At 36.9% G+C, this 15,414-nt stretch overlaps 1 protein-coding gene across 9 annotated transcripts in view; it reads right to left on the reverse strand.

The window, feature by feature from the left end:
- XRN1 (5'-3' exoribonuclease 1) overlaps positions 1–15,414 on the reverse strand; it is a 141,643-nt gene that overhangs the window by 92,264 nt on the left and 33,965 nt on the right. For 7 of the 9 annotated variants that reach the window (XM_023215348.2, XM_023215347.2, XM_023215344.3 and 4 more), the window contains exons 18-20: positions 15,262–15,360; positions 11,041–11,144; positions 8,092–8,223 (exon numbers count right to left, since the gene is read on the reverse strand). In XM_023215348.2, the coding sequence (XP_023071116.1) occupies positions 8,092–8,223; positions 11,041–11,144; positions 15,262–15,360 (335 nt within the window). Of the gene's footprint in view, positions 1–899; positions 1,695–4,814; positions 7,465–8,091; positions 8,224–11,040; positions 11,145–15,261; positions 15,361–15,414 lie in introns of those variants that run through there. The other 2 variants (XM_026454192.1, XM_026454193.1) reach the window with 2 other exon arrangements.

Raw genomic sequence — 15,414 nt, forward strand, 5'->3', positions numbered from 1 at the left:
AGTGGACTTAACATATTCAGTAAACCACACTGTTAACAGATGTGCTGTCACTCAGACTTTGCCGTTCCATTTATAGAGCACAGGCACAGATTTAGCAGAATTCTTAAGGGCCCCAGGATTTTCAGAATGGTCAGTGAGCACTGGGTTCGGTTCAACTTAAAGTAACCAGTTGCACTTGCCCCTAACAAGAGAGTTAGCCTGATTTTTGAAGCTTTGAAGCCAGGCATTGGCTTCTCCTCTTTACCTATGAAAGTCCAGGATGGCATCTTATTCCAATAGAAGGCTGTTTTGTCTACGTTTGTTGTTTAGTATAGCCACCTTCATCAATGATCTTAGCTAGATCTGGATGACTCACCACAGTTTCTATATTAGCATTTGTTGCTTCAGCTCATTCTTTGTATTATGGAGATGGCTTCCTTCCTTAAACTTCATGAAGCAATCTCTGCTCACTTCAAACTTTTCTTCTGCAGCTTCCTCACCTCTCTCAGCCTTTATAGAATTGAAGAAGGGTAGGGCCTTGCTATGGATTAACCTTTGGCTTAAGGGAATGCTGTGACTACTGTTATCTTCTATCCAGACCACTAAAACTTTCTCCATATTAGCAACAAGGTTGTTTCACTTGCTTATCATTGGTGTATTCACTGGAGTAGCACTTTTAATTTCCTTTAAAAATTTTTACTTTGTATTCACAACTGTTTGGTGCAAGAAGCCAAGTTTTTGGCCTATATCAGCTTTTGATATGCCTTCTTCACTAAGCTTAATCGTTTCCAGCTTTTGATTTAAACCTAGAAACATGTGATTCTTCCTTTCACTTGACTACTTAAGAGGCCACTGTAGGGCTATTAACTGGCCTAATTTCACTACTGCTATGTCTTACGGAATAGGGAAAGAGAAAGAGATTAGGGGACCATTGGTTGGTGGAGCAGTCAGCACACACACAACATTTATTAACTCACCATCTCAAATGGGCATGGTTTATGGTGCCCAAAAACAATTACAATAGTAACATTAAAAAATCACTGATCATAGATGACCATGACAGATATAAAAATAATAATAATAAAGTTTGAAATATTGTGACAATTACCAAAATGTGACACACAGGCATGAAGTGAGCACATACTGTTGGAAAAAATGGCACTGAAAGAGTTGTGATACGGTTGTCACAAGCCTCTAATTTGTAAAAAATGCAACTATCTGTGAAGCACAAAAAAGAGAAGCGCAATAAAACAAGGTATGGTTGTATTTCAGTTTCCATTAAAATAAAATCCCCCAAATAGTTATTTAGCTTAAAACTTTTAAATTCCCAAGAAGTTGGAAGATTTTCGTCCATTTACTTTTTCTTTTACTATATACTTTTATTGCTTTGGGGTCAGTGTTGTTGTCTGTTTTGAAATTTCTTAGCCAGACTTGGTGGCTCACCATTGTAATTTCAAGTACTCCAGAGGCTAAGGCAGGAGGATCACTTGAGGCTAGGTGTTCAATGAGATTAGCCTGAGCAACACAGTGATACCCCATCTCTACAAAAAATTAAAATAGTAGCCTGGCATGGTGGTGTGCAACTATAGTCCCAGCTATTGCAGAGGCAGAGGCAGGAAGACTGCTTGAGTTCAGGAGTTCCAGGTTGTGGTGAGGTATGATATGAATGTGCCACTGTACTCCACCCTGAGTGACATAAGAAGACCCCCATCTCCCTAAAAAAAAAAAAAAATATATATATATATATATATATATACATACACATATATATATAAATGAAATAAAATTTATTGTATTTTCTTACTATCCTGCATGAAAGGGTTTTTAATGTATGGTGCATAATCTGATCTATAACTTTTACAACAATGAATTGTATTATTTTGATTCTATTTTTGCATATTTGTTTTTTGATTACTAGATCTGTCAGGAGCCAGGCATGGTGGCTCATGCCTGTAATCCCAGCACTTTAGGAGGCTGAGGCAGGAGGATTGCTTGAGCTCAGGAGTTTGAGACCAGCCTAGGCAATATAGTGAGATCTCGTCTCTATTTAAAAAAAAAAGAAAAAAAGATCTGTCAGGGATAGAATGGTCAGACTCCCAAACTTATAGTGATCCTTAATTTGCTTCAGTTTTTCCTGTAGTTTGCAAGATACAATTGATTGTAAGACATATCATTATTTGATGTACCACTGAACAAGAAAAAGAATCCTCCAATTAAACTTTGACACTGCAAAATACATTATAAGTTCATAAATGACAAAAAGTAAAAAAAACGTGTTTTAGAATCCACCAAATACAAGTATATGTCAATTACGTTCTTCAGTGTATACAGGTTTTTTTTTTTAAATCTTTTCCCTTTTTAGTGTATACAGGTTTATGTTTGTTTTATCTACAGTGTGAAATAAACTTTTTGTAAATAATTATCTTTTCTCCTATTTATTCTTTTGGCCTTCAATTAAGCTTTGTCTGATTTTTAATACTGCAATTTTCACTTTCTTTTTATCTGTATTTCACAGGTATATATTTGATAATGCGTAATTTAAAGAGATGAAATCAAATCAAATGTTTGTTTAGTAATTTTTGGAATATAAATACAAAACTATACTTTCTAAAAACTGTAGATGGTGAGGGGTTACTGTGCTTTACACTTCTAACTTTGGCTTTAGGTGTACTTCTTGTAGTTGGTCAACAGTTGAATGATGATCTTGGTGATGTAACCTAAGTGCTTTTGTATTTTAATAAAAGAACTATACAGCCTCTTAAATTTATTGACACAATTCTTAGTTTGGTCATTTCTGTCATCTTATTTTAATTCTCTTTTTCAGCTTCCTAAATGATGTTTTATTTTGCTTTTCTATATTCTAGTCATCTTTCATTTGATTTTTTTTTAATCAGTCATTTGCAAGTCAGAAATCTTGTATTCCAATTTCTATTAATGGTTATTTTTTAATTACAATTTTAAAATATTCATACTTTTTGGCTGGGTGTGGTGGCTCATGCCTGTAATCCCAGCAATTTGGGAAGCTGAGGCAGGTGGATCACTTGAAGTCAGGAGTTCAAGATCAGCTTGGCCAACATGGCGAAATCCTGTCTCTACTAAAAATACAAAAAAATACAAAAATTAGCGGGGCATAATGGCCCGCGCCTGTAGTCCCACCTACTCGAAAGGCTGAATTGGGATAATAGCTTGAACTCAGGAGGCAGAGGTTTCAGTAAACCAAGATGACGCCACTGCACTCCAGTCCAGGTGATAGAGTGAGAGCCTGTCTCAGGGGGAAGAAAAAAAAAATTCATACTTCTCTAATTTTCTAAATTATAAATGAAATTATCTGAACTTTCTCCTATGTAAAGAGTGTTAGCACTAAAACATTAATTCTATATTTCAATAGTTCCAGTGTTTATCACCTGTCATTTAATAACCACATTTTTTTGTTGTTGTTGTTAGTGGGGAGATGGAGTCTTGCTCTGTTGCCCAGGCTGGAATGCAGTGGCACAATCTCAGCTCACTGCAACCTCTGCCTCCTGGTTCCAGCAATCCTCTTGCCTCAGCCTCCTGAGTAGCTAGGACTACAGGTGCACACTACCATACCCGACTAATTATTATTTTTTGAGATGAAGTCTCACTCTTTCACCCAGGCTGGAGTGCAGTGGCGTGATCTTGGCTCACTGCAACCTCCCCCTCCCTGGTTCAACCAATCTTCCTGTCTCAGCTACCGAGTAGCTGGGATTACAGGAACCCACCACCATGCTTGGCTAATTTTTGTATTTTTAGTAGAGATGGAGTTTCACCATGTTGGCCAGGCTGGTCTCGAACTCCTGACCTCGTGATCGGCCTCCGAAAGTGCTGGGATTACTGGGATGAGCCACCACATCCGGCCCCATCTAATCTTTGTATTTTTAGTAGAGACACAGTTTTGTTGTGCTGGCCAGGCTGGTCTTGAACTCCTCACCTCAGGTGAACCACCCGAATTGGCCTCCTAAAGTGCTAGGATTACAAGTGTGAGCCACCGTGTCCAGCCAATAACCATACTTTTAATGCTGATCAATCTCTTGCTTGATAGAGGTGTAGGGTGTTGGAGCTGTCCTCCAAATTATCCTCTATGCGCATCACTTTCTCCATGATGTCCATAAAGTACTTCCTTGCCCCCTTTTCCAGGTCTTCTCCCATTCCTAAACCTTTTCACTCAATTTTATCCTCAATTTCTACCTCCTTATCTGAAGGTTCCACCACTTCCCTACCAAATGGTAGTTATTTGTTTTCATACCATGCACCCTCAGGGGTAGGAGTGTGTTTTGGTGTTCTCCTTACAGCCCACTGAGACCTCAAAATCTCTAGTAGTAAACCACCCTCCACTTCCCATTCTATTCTTACGTCAATGTCTACATGTATGATCTACCCATCACCACAATAATTCATTTTAATAACCTCTTTATCTCCAATAACCTCCTTCATTTCACCTAAGCCAGCAATTTCCAATGGCTATGACTTGGTTTTTGACATTATCTATAACTATTCAACCTCTGAAATCACTAACACAAACATCTTACTGTCTGATAACTTCCTCTTCATCCAACTTGCATGTTCAACTACTTTGTTCAATTTTATCTGGGATTTCCAAACCACTGAACTTTCTATCTTCTCCCAGACTTTCTTTTTTTTTTTTTTTGAGACAGAGTGTTGCTCTGTTGCCCAGGCTGGAGTGCAGTGGTGTGATCTTGGCTCACTGCAACGTCTGCCTCCCAGGTTCAAGTGATTCTCCAGCCTCAGCCTCCAAAGTAGTTGGGACTACAGGCGGGCGCTGCCATGCCCAGCTAATTTTTTATTTTTAGAAGAGATGGTGTTTCGCCATGTTGGGCAGGCTGGTCTTGAACTCCTGACCTCAAGTGATCTGCCCATCTTGGCCTCCCAAAGTGCTGTGATTACAGGCATGAGCCACCGTGCCCGGCCTCCCAGCCTATAAACCCTCTACTTTCTTCACTTCTCCCTCTATTCCACTTAGATTCCACCATCTACCACTTCAGTAACATTCTTGCCAGTATTCTAAACTTCCTTGCCTCTTTGTCTCTTCATTGTGCTCATGTGGCAAAATCCAGTGCTGAGTAAATCCAGCCATCTGTTTTGCTAAGGCTGTGACTGGTGAACTCACTTCTATCCCAAAACACAGGGTAGAATGTTTTGTTATAATCATGACTCCAACTTCAAAAAGGATCCTCAATACTGCTTACCATTCTACCACATTTTCCTGATCAACTGATACTCTTCTATTTCCCTGAATAACTATTTTCAAACTTCCTTCACTCTACTCCAACTTATGACCAACCTTCCTTTTCCTCCAGCCATCCTCAATAGCTAAAGTCAGCATCTACTTTACAAGGAAAATAGAATCAAATGAGAGCTCAGCTTTCCCCATGCCAAACACACAAACCAACTTATATTTGCTTCCCATACTGTTAAAACAGAGGAGCTATCTCATGTCCTATTTAAGAATCCATCTCCTTCCATCTTAGAATTTATTGTTTTATCTCTGCTCCTTCTCATTGTTTTTACACACGATTAAATCTCTCTGAATAAACCAAAACCCAGCTCTACTCAATTATATATCCTTCTTTAGCTATTTCCTACTGGTGATTTTTCATCAGAAAAAAAATTTGTTATACAAGTATACAGAAATTTATTAGGTACATCATATGTGCTTAGAGGGTTTCTAAAAATAAAACTACATGATTTGGTACTTATGAAAATATTTCATGAGTATGTTTATAGGAAAAGAATATACTCAACTTGGTAGAATGTATCTTAGTTAAGATGCATGGAGATATGAGATAATAGGTTCTACATTCTTGCTGCAAAAGTCATGGAGCTAAATGGTCTGCGTAAGGATCACTCCTAATATTAGAGCCATGGAATCCTCATCTCATGCTACTAACAATCTAATGTGCAAAGATCACAAATAAGTAAACACTCAGGGGCAGAGCAACAGTGATCTTGTGAATTTCACCTTGGAAGATGAAGAGCTAGGGAGGCATGAAAGGTAGGGACAAAAAGTGAGAGGATATCGGGGGGAATATGGTAGCAAAGAAAAGCAGTCTAAGAAAATGGTGACCAGAATAAAACAAAAATAAATCTAAGTGCTCAGGAATCCACACAGCCTTGTCTACCCCACTTGGTTGACAAGGTTAAACAAGACAGGTGAATTGGTAGGTAGTAGAAACTATTCTCGAGTGAACGTGTATACATCGTTATCATCTCCAGCAGTCTTCTGTATTGATGGTTCTCTCTATCCTTTGCTGCCCTCATAGAATTTCAAGCTCATTCAGAAGGTCAAGATCTCTTGGTCTCTCTCTCACAGCTAAACTTTTTGAAGAAGTTGTCAATTTCTACTGTGTCTCCACTTCTGCAACTCTCAATCATTCCTTTACCCAATCCAGTTTGGCTTTCAGCTCCATGGCTTAATCAATATAGCTCTTGCTAAATCTCTTCAAAATATATGGTATAGTTTATTATCTTATTCTTGAAATAATCTTTTCCTTTGGTTTACATGATATAAACCTCTTCTAGCTGTTCTCCTACCTCTGAGGTTGTCACTTTCTTTTGTCTTTGTTGCCAAATCTTCCTCAATACACACTGCTTTTCCTCCTGCCATAGGGCTTTTCATGTAAGTCTTCCCTCATCATGAAACACTTCCTTTTCATTCCTTGCCTAACTCCCAGTCAGCATTCAGATATCAATTTAATCAACACTTCCTTGGGAAACTGTCCCTGACTAAGACAAATTCCTCCCTAGCTAAGTCAAATGGTCTCAGAGCACTACTCCTTCAAGAGCCATTATCATAGTTGTCTCCCATGCAGCAGTTGTAAATATCATAAGTGTAGGAACTGTGTGTTTTTATTCATTATTATTCATTATGTGTTTTTATTCATTACAATGCATACTACTGTATTATAGCAGGTATCAATACATTGACACTCATATATCAATGTTACATATATAAACAAATGACTAAACACTTTATCTGAAGTACTTTGAATAATTTTTTTTTCCAATTAAAGGAGTCTTGACTAAAATATTATCTATTCATTCAAATTAACAATTACTGAGTACATAGGCACTAACCAATAAATTAGAATAAAGAGGTAACAAAAACAGATATGCTCTCTACCCTTATGGCGCATAGTATCTAAAGAAAGAGTTATTAAATTAATCATACAAGTAAGTTTATTATTATGGTTTTATTTATATGCTACAAAAGACAGTTTAGAATGATGTAAACTATGATGCGGTATCTAATTTACACTGTTGGGAGGCAAAAATATGTTCTACCTCTCAAGAGCTGTTTATCTCCTTTGGTGTTGATGGTTTTTCACAGTCTTGGAATGTTTTCCCGGTTTATTCATCTTTGAATAAGGATACTGTGGCCTGGTATTAGCCCCAAAATTAGATGGAGTATCCTTGAATTCTCCAAAAGCTTATCCATGGATAGGGAGGCTATGGATAAACATTTAAAACAACATTTCACGTGCCAACGCCAGCCTCTCATATTCTGCTTTTGTTTTGGGAATTCTTGTGTTTGGATGGCAAAAGAGAGATGCTGCTGGTGTGGGATCATGGGACACAAAACATTCTGATGATACTGAAAACCAGCATTCCAAGATGGGTTAGCATCTCAGTTTGGCTGCATTCTAAGCCCTGGGGAATACAGGGCTTGGGTGGAAGAGAGTAAAGGGAATGGGGAATGGGAGATGAGGAACAAAAGAGGGTTTTTCTTCCAATTTTCATGACTTACAGGTGGCCAAACAATTCAATGGCCTTATACAGTTAGTGAAAATAGCTCTCAAAATCAGTCAATATATTAAGTGTTATTCCTAGTATTACATGAATTTGTCATTTTTTTCTATACTTCATTAAGTATGTCAGTGACAAACTGGTCAAGGCTGTAACTATGGCTAATCAGATATCATTTTAAACTAGAACTCATTACTTTCTTTCAAACACAGGATGAAGGTGTATTAGTATTCCGAGTAACTACTATGTTAAGTGGAAAATAAGTTAGAGAATAAGTACATTAAAGTGGATTTTAGTTCTATGATATTAAATACTTTTAACGATACTCACTGCTCTGAAATTCCTTGTACTTCCTTTGCCCAGTTAGATTGCTCTTTATCTCCAAGATGAACCACTTTAGATGGTGGGGCAGTTCTTCCTGAATAAAGCTTCTGTGTTCCTGGAGGTTCTTCCAAGTAAAACCTTAAAAGTTAAAATAAAAACTATATAACCAAAATGTTCTGGTTTAATATAGAGTTCTAGCAGTGTGAGTCTTCCAAATGAAATTTTTTTTTTCACATGGTATAATAGCGAAAAATCCCACAATTGTTATGTAAATTACAGAACTATAATAATTATAATTCTTTTTATAAACTATAATATAAATTGCAGAAGGAGGGCTTAATTTCATTCAAATTTTAAAAGCATGGGAAGTATAGAGGAAGAAGAAGATAAGCTGGTTAGTACAAAGTTAGATAGAAGGAATAAGTTCCAGTGTCCTGTAGCAACAGTAGGTTGACTATAATTAACAATTTAGTGTATATTTGAAAATAGCTAGAAGAGATTGAAAATGTTCCCAACACAAAGAAATGATAAGTGTTTGAGGTAATGGATACTTTGAAAATTACATGTTATATACATGATCAAAATATCACATGTATTCTACAAATATGTACAATTATTATGTATCAACAAAAGTTAAAGTTGGGTGCGGGGGCTCATGCCTGTAATCATAGCATTTTGGGAGGCCGAGATGTGAGGATTGCTTGAGGCCAGAAATTCAAGACCAACCTGGCAACATATTGAGACAGTGTCTCTACAGAGAAAAATAAAAAAATATGCCAGGTATGGTAACACATATCTGTAGTCCCAGATACTCGGGAAGCTAAGATGGGAGGATCACTAGAGCCCAGAAGTTTCAGGTTGCAGTGAGCTATGATTGCCACTGCACTCGGGGCAACAGAGCAAGACCCTGTCTCTCCCAATCAGTCAGTCAATAAAATTTAAAAGCATATTATTTTTTTCTCTTTAAGAAACTAAACATATAATAAAAATAAACATTTTTAAAGAGTTAAAAAATACAAATTCAATAAGAAGTATGCATTGTTATCTATAAAGTTTTGTTTTGTTTTGTTTTAAAGAGATGGGGTCTCATTCTGTCACCCAAGCTGGAGTACAGTGGGGTGATAATAGCTTGTTGCAGCCTCAAACTTTTGGGCTCAAACAATCCTCTTGCCTCAGTCTCTTGAGCAGCTAGGACTACAGGTGCACACCACTATGCCTAGCTAATGTTTTTATTTTTTTGTAGAGACAGCGTCTCACTATGATGCCCAGGCTGGTCTTGAACTCCTGGCCTCAAGAGATCCTCCCACCTTGGCCTCCCGAAGTGCTGCGATTACAGTTGTGAGCCATCACACCTGGCCCCTATAAAGTATTTTCCCCAATGAAGTTTAACCTGAATCTAATTAAGCTAGTAACCCTAACTTCCAACTTACAGGAAATATGTGGGATAGAGGACAAAGTTAAATGACACTAAAAGGAAACAACAGGGTAAATCTAGAATTCTACAAAATAACTGGCTGTCCTGAACTCTAAAAATAAAATAAAAAAGAAAAAATATTCTAAGATATAAAATCAACATAAGAAATCAATTGTATTTTTATATACTAGCAGGGGAAAGAAATTTAAAACATAATACCATTCATACTCACTCCAAGAAAAATTACATACTCAGGTATAAGTCTAACAAAACATGTACCTGATCAGTATGATAAAAAAAAAAAAAAAAAAAAAAAAACACTGATGAGAGAAATCAAAGATCTAAATAAATGAAGAGATATATTGTGTTCATGGATCAGAATATTCAACTTAGTTAAATCTCCCCAAATTGATCTATAGGTTTAATACAATTCCTATAAAAATCCCTCCAAGATTTTTTGGAGATAGAGGAAAATTATAAAATTTATATGAAAAGGCAAAGGACCTAAAATAGCTAAAACAATTCTGAAAAAAAAAAAAAAAAAAAAGTAAAGTTGAAGGAATCACACTACCTGATGTTAATTAAGACTTACAACATGGTAATCAAGCCAATGTGTTATTGGCATAAAAACAGACATGGAGGAAGCACAGTCTTTTCAACAAATGATGTTGGAGCAACTGAACATTCATACACAAATATATGAAAGTAGATCTACCCCTTATACTTTATACAAAAATTAATTCAAAATGGATTACTGATTTCATGTAAAATGAGGTAAACCTATAAAACTTTTCAAAGAAAATCTTCAGGATCTAGGGCTAGAACAAGAGCTCTTAGACATGAAATCAAAAGCATAAAAAAATTAATAAATTGGACTTCATCAGAAAGGTAGAGGAATTAAATTCTGATTAAAAAAACCCTCAAGATTTCATATACAAAGCAGATGCCAATAAAAGAAAAAACCATACTGGCACTGACTTCTCATCAACACTACATAAAACAACACAATGGAGAGATGTATGCAGAGCTCTAAGAGAAAAGGAAAAGAAACTGGGCCTCCAAAATTCTAAACCTATGTGTGAATTTAAAAAAAAAAAACATTTTTGATGTGTAATAACTCAAAATAAAAAGCCATAATATCTACCCATCTTCTCTGAAAAAAAATTATTTCAGAAAATTCCAGCCATATGAAAAATAAAATATAAGAAATCAAGATAAAATTTATATGAATGACTAAAAGAGAAAAGTACTTGCTAAGTAATATAATGATAACCACTTCCAGAAAAGAATTAGGATACAAAACTTGCAAGCAATTAAAAGGGAAAAAAATAACATACGCATCTAAAATGTCTCTCTTGGAGAGGTACAATAAACTGTCAATAGTGTTTGAACTTCAAGTGGTGTCATTAGACTTTCATTTTTGGTACAGAGTGTAAATGTTCTTAATATAATTTTGTCAGTTAAAAAAATGAATCAATAAAAGCCATCAAAGTAACAAAGCAAATATATGTTAGAAAAATTATAAATCAAATCTTACTTACTTAGTTTCTCCATCTGATACAGCCACAACTCTAGCTTCCTCAAGGTGAGGCCAATTAACAAAGACAGATTTTCCAAGCACTGATGAAGCTACATTTTCTACGGTCTTAAAGTAAAAGCAAAAAAGTTCATTCATGATTTCGGGTCTAAGAGAAAACTTTACATAGGCAAAATTTTCCAATCTCTATTTAAGTTTTTTAAATTCTAAAATAAACGAGTTGGGGCCGGGTGCAGTGACTCACACCTGTAATCCCAGATGGTCAAGACCAGCTTGGCAAACATGATGAAATCCTGTCTCTACTAAAATTACAAAAATTAGCCAGGCGAGGTGGCATACACCATAGTCCCAGCTACCCGGAGGCTGAGACAGCAGAATCGCTTGAATCTGGGAGGTGGAGGCTGCAGTGAGGTGAGATTGCGCCACTGCACTCCAGCCTAGGCAATAGAGCAAGACTCCATCTCAAAAATAAACAAATAAAATGAACAAGTTGGATGAGTTGCTTTACAAAATTCCATCTTTCATCCAGGTGTAAAACTCTATCATTCTAATTATCTTGCTTATTTTTTTATGGTAACTGGGAAAAGTAAAAAGAACAGCAGAAATATCTAGGAAAGAACTATTCACTGTTTCATATTAAATAGTCAATTATTTAAAACAGGATCTAAGAAATACAATCTCATTTCAGTTCATGGCTGGTGTGATGAAAAAAGAATATTAGACTTAAAATCAGGAGACACAGGTCCAAATTTGGGTTCTACCACTTTTTCAGCTATGGAATCTTTGGCATATCATTTAATCCCACTGAGTCTCAGTTCTCTTTTATGAGGAATAGGAATAACATCTACCTTACAACGTTGAGGATAAAAGAAAATCATATACATGAAAGCTTTCATAAACCATAAAATACTCTACAAATATTCTGTAGGAAATAATATCTTAAGTAAAAAATTTTAGTTTTAAGAAACTGTAGGCTGGGGGCGTTGCAGCTCACGCCTGTAATCCCAGCACTTTGGGAGGCCAAGGCAGGTGGATCACGAAGTCAGAAGTTCAAGACCAGCCTGGCCAAGATGGTGAAACCCGGTCTCTTACTAAAAGCACACACACACACACACACAAATTAGCCAGGCACGGTAACTGACAGGTGCTTATAATTCTAGCTAGTCGGGAGGCTGAGGCAGGAGAATCGCTCCTGGGTAGCAGAGGTTGCAGTGAGCCAAGATCGCGCCACTGCACTCAAGCCTGGGCGAAAGAGTGAGACTCTGCCTCAAAAAAAAAAAAAAAGAAAAAAGAAAAACAGAAACTATATTATCCAATTCAATTTAACCATATTGGCTGGACAACAATAATTCTGTAATAGAAACTGAAGTTTAAATACAAATGTTCATTCATCTTTTTTCTGTTTATTATCCTTAATCATTACTAATAATCTATTTTAATAATTACAGATAACTATTTTTAGGCTTTTTTGGGGTAACTTTTATTTTGATATTTAGACATTTCTAAAACGCCTGTAATCCCAGCACTTTGGGAGGCTGAGGCGGGCAGATCACAAGGTCAGGAGATCGAGACCATCCTGGCTAACATGGTGAAACCCCGTCTCTACTAAAAACACAAAAAAATTAGCCGGGCATGGTGGCGGGCGCCTGTGGTCCCAGCTACTCCGGAGGCTGAGGCAGGAGAATGGCGTGGGCCCGGGAAGCGGAGCTTGCAGTGAGCTGAGATCTGGCCACTGCACTCCAGCCTGGGCGACAGAGCGAGACTCCGCCTCACAAAAAATAAATACATACATACATACATACATAAATAAATAAATAAATAAATAAATAAATAAATAAAACCTCCTTTCTCCATTAGCTCTCCGTCATTTCTTTGGTAGGGATTTTGATTCATCGGATTCATTGGCTGCATCTTCTCTTATTTATAGTTATGCTTCTAGCATCCCTTTCAATGATAAACTTCTTGGTCAGGCATGGTGGCTCACACCTGTCATCCCAGCACTTTGGGAGGCCCAGGCAGGTGGATCACCTGAGGTTGGGAGCTCGAGACCAGCCTGGCCAACATGGTGAAACCCTGACTCTACTAAAAATACAAAAATTAGCCGGGCGTGGTGGGGGGGCACCTGTAATCCCAGCTACTCGGGAGGCTGATGCAGGAGAATAGCTTGAATCCGGGAGGTGGAGGTTGCAGTGAGCCGAGATTGTGCCACTGCACTCCAGCCTGGGCAACAGAGTGAGACTCCATCAAACAAACAAACAAACAAACAAATAAATAAATAAATAAATAAATAACTTATTGACCAAGGGCTTAATACTTGCTACCTTTACTTCCCATCTACCCAATCTTAGCCTAGTTCTCAGGAACTGAAATTCTGCTTCCACCAATCTACTGAAATGGAATTTTCAAAGATCAACATTGATGTTCTAATAGACAAATTCACAGATCTTATTTGAGTTTTTATTCTTCTTCAGATTTATGCAGCTTACATCCTCTGCTCCGTGTTTCTGTGGTACTATTTAACTTTGGAATCATTCTGTCTTACCTCTGTGTTTCTATCAGCTCCCTCACCACCATTTATAACTGTGGGTATTTCTTTATGCTGAGACCATGAACACTCAATGTACCTTGTCTTCAGGGAAATGAACCTCAAAGTGATCAATTCTCTGTTGACAACTTGAATATCCTTATCTCTCTCTAAGCTCTAGCTCCAGGTATGTAACTGTACATAAACAGCCTTTCTTTTATCTTTTTTGAGATGGAGTTTTGCTCTTGTCACTCAGGCTGGAGTGCAGTGGCACGATTTTGGCTCACTGCAACCTCCACCTCCTGGGTTCAAGCAATTCTCCTGCCTCAGCCTCCCGAGAAAGTGGGATTACAGGCGCCCACCACCACGCACGGCTAATTTTTGTATTTTCAGTAGAGACGGGGTTTCACCATGTTGGCCAGGCTTGTCTTCAATTCCTGACCTCAGATGATCTGCTCACCTCAGCCTCCCAAAGTGCTGGGATTACAGACGTTAAGCCACTGTGTCCAGCCGTAAACAGCCTTTCTAAACAGGTTTTTCACCTGAATCAGAGAACACAAAATATGTCTACTTTCTCTATTCTCTCAAGGATGGTACACAGCTCCTACTGTTCTACAAGCACAGAAGTTAATGTATTGCTTGTAATGAATGACTTAGGGCATTAGGGCTTATACATCTTGTGGAACACTGGTTAAGAAAGGCTGGCAAGGCAGTTCCAGTTAAACATCCTAGTATCACCTTAAAATTCCATCATTATTTATCGTTTCATCCCCCTAAACCATCAACTCCCCTGTTTTAACTTTTTGAGTCCAGTAAACTAAAATTTTTTGTTTTTTAAGTTAATTAGCATGGATATCTCAGTCACATTTACTATTAATAGTTTCTCTTTTCACCCCCTGTATTTGATCAAATAATGAAACCTATCAGTTTTATTTCATATTGTTCATCTAGATCTATCGCTACTTCCACAGTTTATGTCTCTATCACCTGATGCTACATCTGTAAGCTTTCCCACTTTCTTCAATTTCTCTTTTGTGCAATTTATTATACTGCCATCAAATTAATCTTTATGAAAATACCAATTTGAAGATAATGGTCATGGGAAAATAAGTCCAAACTCCTCAGCCTGGTACTCAAGGTTCTCCACAATCTAGCCTCAATCTGATTTTTCACCCTTATCTTCTACTATTTCCAAACACAAATCCTCGGCTTCAATAAGGCTTATTTATTCCTTCTCCTCAAATATATCACATTTATTCTAAAGAAAAGAGTAAGTGTTAAGAAATAGTTCAGACACACAAAAAGGTTAAAAACAATAATATATCACATTTTTGACTGAAATGACTGGCTCATGATATTTCTTTCGACTAGAATGACTTTCCCCTCCTTTTCTTTGTGCTAACCTGTTTTTTCAGTGCTCAGCTCAAGCCTATTCTCATTTACAAGTCTATACTTAACTTTTGGTTTACACAGCTTGTCTCCTTTTTAAAATTTCTAGAAAATTTGCATATTCATTGTGTCACAATGATACAGGTTCTTGAACTATTATCTAATTTGTATGAATGTTTCTTTGCTTTATCCTTATTTAGGCTCCAAATTTCTAGAGTTATAACATGTAATACGTCCTTGGTAAACATCTCAGCAGTTATAGTTTAATACATTATAAGCATCTAATAAATGAATGATAAATAAAATACTTACAAGTTCATCTGATTCTGCATCCACTAAGATTTCCAACATCATGTTTTCTCCACGACTGCTTTGCTGGAATACTTGAACGCCACTTTTCTTCAAAAAAAACTTTAAAAAAATTCAAAGAATTTAATTTTAATTTTGTCTCCATAATCACTTCAC

This window comes from Piliocolobus tephrosceles, chromosome 2 (assembly GCF_002776525.5).
Source record: "Piliocolobus tephrosceles isolate RC106 chromosome 2, ASM277652v3, whole genome shotgun sequence".
Classification (NCBI taxonomy): Eukaryota; Metazoa; Chordata; class Mammalia; order Primates; family Cercopithecidae; genus Piliocolobus; species Piliocolobus tephrosceles.